General features: G+C 35.8%; 1 protein-coding gene across 2 annotated transcripts in view; it reads left to right on the plus strand.

Moving 5' to 3' along the window:
* LOC108965007 (dopamine N-acetyltransferase) overlaps nucleotides 1-2,262 on the plus strand; it is an 83,405-nt gene extending 81,143 nt beyond the window's left edge. For both annotated transcript variants that reach the window (XM_018927136.1, XM_018927138.1), the window contains 2 exons: nucleotides 456-608; nucleotides 1,305-2,262. In XM_018927136.1, the coding sequence (XP_018782681.1) occupies nucleotides 456-608; nucleotides 1,305-1,739 (588 nt within the window). In that variant the 3' untranslated portion in view covers nucleotides 1,740-2,262. The remainder of the gene's footprint in view (nucleotides 1-455; nucleotides 609-1,304) is intronic.
* Nucleotides 2,263-4,788: the final 2,526 nt, after the last annotated feature.

A 4,788-nucleotide genomic window follows, 5' to 3' on the forward strand; every position in this document is an offset into this window, starting at 1 on the left:
TTACAAGTGGTATTGAACGATGCAACAAATCCCTCCGCTTACGTATTTTTTCGCTAAGATTTCAATCTGGCCATCGCTCGTTTCCAATTGTTAAACGTCAAAACCTCCTGAACTCGATCAACTGTCAAAGTTTAGGTGGTTTTGACGTTTAGCAATTGTTCTCTCACTTCCCGTGAGAGAGGAGTTAAACATCTCATTATCTCTGGATGACTGTTTAACGACTGTCCTCTTGTCTTGTTTGTTAAGTTGGTTGTGCCCTATCAGTGCTGATTATTGTCATAGGTCAGTGTTGTCCACTGCAAGTGAGGTGAGTATGCGTACGTATTAATAGGTGTGTCCACTACGTGTTGTCCTGTCATCGCTTCCCACATATATTATACTATTTATATAAGTACATATGCAAACATGCATTTGTTTATTATCCAATAAAGACAAATTGTCTATTTTTACTCTAGGATGAGCCCCTTAATAAATTTCTGGATTTGGGTGAATGTAAGGAGCTGGAGGAATACACATTAAAATGTGTGAAGGATAACTGTTCTTTCAAAGCAGTACATAATAACGGTGATTTGATCGGCATTTTTCTTAATGGACTTTTGAAAAGACCCGTAAGTATCATAAACTCAATAAATAATACATTTGCGATTTTATCCAAACACATACCTAGACCTCATTTAAATGTGTCTTTTGGAAAATTTGGAATGTATATATCTGTTCCAGCGTGCCACATAATATTAGATAAAAGGCGGTTAACCATATTATTATGTTTGAACCTAACGCCTTTGTTGTAATTTATGCAAACAGTACGCAGATTCCTAAGGCTCTATCTTATAAACAAATATATACCGCCTTTTAGTGTTAACATCTGTTATTAAAAAAAAAAAACATACAACACAAACAAACAACTCCATAGAACATCCTAGCTTATAATGACTCTTATTATAAGTATAATTTAAAAGAAAAAACTGAAATAAATCCTTTTTTTTTTTAAGAAAAATAAACTTGAAAATTTATTTCAATGACGTTTTCCATTTTGCAAAGAATTACTGCATATTTATTCTGAAAAGCATTTATTTAATTTAAAAGAAAAAACTGAAATAAATCCTTCTTTTTTTTTAAGAAAAATAAATTTGAAAATTTATTTCAATGACGTTTTCCATTTTGCAAAGAATTACTGGATATTTATTCTGAAAAGCAACTCCGAATATAAAAATATTCTGGAACTGTCGATTTTTCGGATAACATTTATACATACATATTTCGGATTTATGCAAAAATATAACATTATCAATCTTCCGTTTCAGCCGCCATCTGCTCAACTTTCTGAGAAAGCGGCCGATTCATGCCAGCATGCGAAGTTCAAGAAGATACTGGCTCTTTTTGATAGAATTGAAGAGAACTTTAATATTTTCGATTTGTACCCAGACATCGACGTTATGGTCGACGGTAAAATACTTTCAGTCAATTCCGAATATCGTGGACTTGGCATCGCTGGTTACCTGACTGAGCGTACCCTGGAATACATGAAGGAACATAATATTCCGGTCATGCACGTGCTATGTTCCAGCCACTATTCGGCTCGTGTTATGGAGAAACTTGGCTTCCACGAGGTATACAGACTCAATTATTCCGACTACAAAGTCAATGATGAAGTGGTGTTCACACCGGCAGAGCCCCACGTGGCCGCACGTATTTTGGTCAAAGAGATCGGAGATGTTAATCGAAAGAGCACGCTATAAATATTTCCAGAGTGACTGAGCAGTCTGACCACTTTACTATGTCAATTGGTTGTAAACAAATTTTAAATGTGAAGAATAAATGCTATTTAGTATTAATATTAACCGTTTGGTGAGGGTGTAATTCAATTAAAATAGTACAATAAATAAATGTTACTAACCTAACTTACATATTGATGATAATGTGTATCAATATCATTGGCTTTCCAATATCGTAATGAATGTACCTAAGGCCGTTCCCTTAATTACTTTAAAGCCAAGGTTTAGTACCGTAAGCTATGTTTATAATTAATTAATACTATTTTTAATTGTTTAAGATTTTAAACGTGTATTTGTACATGTGTGTGTAGCTACATAAGTACATAAATCACATAATTCATAGAAATTAGAAATTATTAAAGTTTTTACTGAGAATTTACAATACACTTACAAAAACGTGTGTTGCACCCAATTATAATGAAACTGTTTATTTACTTTCTCGGCCTTGACATGCCACGTAATAAAATTTGTATTTTTTATCAACATATATGTTTTTATATAATATGTATATACAAAAATCCTATGAAAAATATACCCGATCGACATCGGGTACAAATTATATAACAAAAAGGATTTTTATAACAACTTTTCATAATTAAATATTTGTACAAAAGTGTAAAACAACTCAGTTACTAAAAGTTCCAAAAATGATTACAGATGAAAAAAGTCCATGTACACCGGCAGAAGCAACACGCTCGAAGCAAGGTGCTACGAAACAGAAAAGGGGGAAAGAGATATCATGCTCTAAATTCATTTCTGAGAGTGACTGTCTAATAAAATATTGCAATCGATTTGCTTCCTCGCCGATGCAAGAAAACTCTGAATCGGCACTAGAAACAAAAAGCCAAACAATTGAAAATTTTTGGACACGTCTCCAGGCTGCATATGACGCAATTGTAGATACTGACGATTCAGATCTACCAGAAAACTTTAAATCTTCTGCTTACGACAAATTTGAAAACTGCTTAGACCAGTATGAAGACACAAAAATTATGATCGCTGATCAATTGAAACTAATTAAAGCAATTGGACCTGCTCCAATTCCGCGAGTAGTATTGCCACAAGTACAAAGTCAAGATGCAAGTTCAGGCATCCACCTCAAGGTGCCCACATGTGACACAGAGATTTTTCATGGGGGTTATGAACAATGGCCGGCCTTCCGGGACATGTTCATAGCCGTTTACATCAACCACCCAAAATTATCTAATGCAAAACCAAAGGTCTGGCAGGCGTAATAGTTAAACAGTTCGTTCTCAATGACGAAAATTTTGATTTTGCTTGAGAAGCTCTAAAAGCACGTTACGAAAACGAGAGAATATTGGTCGACAAGCAAGTGACGATACTAATGAATTTACCAAAAATTCAGAAAGAAACCAGTGAAGAATTCATAAAACTTCAATTCACGGTTTCAAATTGTTTGTCGGTTTTATCGACACAAAATATTCTCACAGATAATTGGGACCCCATTCTGGTAAATATATGCACAGCCGCATTACCAGAAAAATCGTTACTTTTGTGGGAGCAATCGCTYTCATCGCGAAGAAAGTGCCCAACGTGGCAGCAAATGAAAGAATTTCTTACTACCCAATATGAAATTGTAGAAAGGGTAGATAAAAAAATAGTCAGACCGAAAAACGTTCAAGGCGACCTCAACGGCAAGTAGCCACAATAATTTAAATAGAAGCTTTTTTAAAAATCAAACGTTCACATCCGAACAATTTAAACAAACGTCACCGAGCTTTGTAGAGGAGGTCACAAACTCAAATTGTGCGAAAAATTAAAAAAAAAAATGAATATTAGCGATCGAAACAATTTCGTAAGAACGAAAAAAATATGTACCAACTGTTTGTCACAAGCGCATACGCTTAAAGATTGCGAAAGCAAATTTAATTGCTTTTATTGCCATAAAAGACATCATTCAATGTTACATATAACCAATTTTTCCAGCTCACCCCCAAACAGCGCAAACGTAAAAAGAGCAACAGGTTTAGTTGCGCCAATAAATTCTGGAAACTGCCAAGAAGCACCATGCTGCTCAAAGGCGGCAAAAACCCAACGCTACATAGCGAAAATCATAGTAGGGTACTATTACCCACAGCAGTTGTCTCCATCGAACACCGAGGAGACGGTACATCGACAACTCAAGTTGAGGAAGTCTCAAACGAGTACCTCAATTCGCAATCAAAAAATTTTGGGAATTAGAAGACCTCCCCCCCCATATCAGTCACAACCCCTGAAGATCAGTATTGTGAGGACTTTTACAAAATGGTCGGAACGTCGTACGACTACCACTTAAACAACAATTTCCTAACACACTCGTCCTAGGTCACTCTCGCACTTCTGCAATACAGCAGTTTTTAAGTATGGAAGGAAACCTACTTAAAAAGGGTGAACTCAAATCTGAATATGATGGTGTGTTAGAAGAATACCTCCATTTAAATCATATGGAGGAAGTAAACCCAGGGGAGAAAATCGTCAACGGCCAATACTACTCCTTCTATCTGCCGCATCACGCAGTAGTAAAGCCAGACAAAAAAACAACAAAAGTAAGAGTTGTTTTTAATGCCTCGAAAACCACCAGTTCAGGGAATTCCCTAAATGATATCTTATTTACGGAACCACATTCCAACCAGATTTAATGCTTTTGATATTAAACTGGCGTATATTCAAATACGTATTCAATGGGGACGTTGAAAAAGTGTATCGTCAAATAGTCGTACATAAAAACGACCAAGATTTTCAACGTTTTATGTTCCAAAGATCCCCCACCAGTCCTTTAAGCGACTTCAAACTAAAAACAGTTACATTTGGCGTCAACTGTGCACCTTATCTAGCCATTCAAACACTCCACGAATTGGCAGACAACACAAAGTCAGAATTTCCTCTGGCAACTGAAGTATTGAAAACTCAAACGTATGTAGACGATATTCTGCCTGGAAGTCACATTCTTCCACAAGCATACGACCCTTATCACAGGTAATAAAAACTCTCAAATCCGCAGGGTTTCCATTAA

The sequence above is a fragment of the Bactrocera latifrons genome, unplaced genomic scaffold (assembly GCF_001853355.1).
Source record: "Bactrocera latifrons isolate USDA-ARS-PBARC rearing strain unplaced genomic scaffold, ASM185335v1 scaffold_131, whole genome shotgun sequence".
NCBI classification, from domain to species: Eukaryota; Metazoa; Arthropoda; class Insecta; order Diptera; family Tephritidae; genus Bactrocera; species Bactrocera latifrons.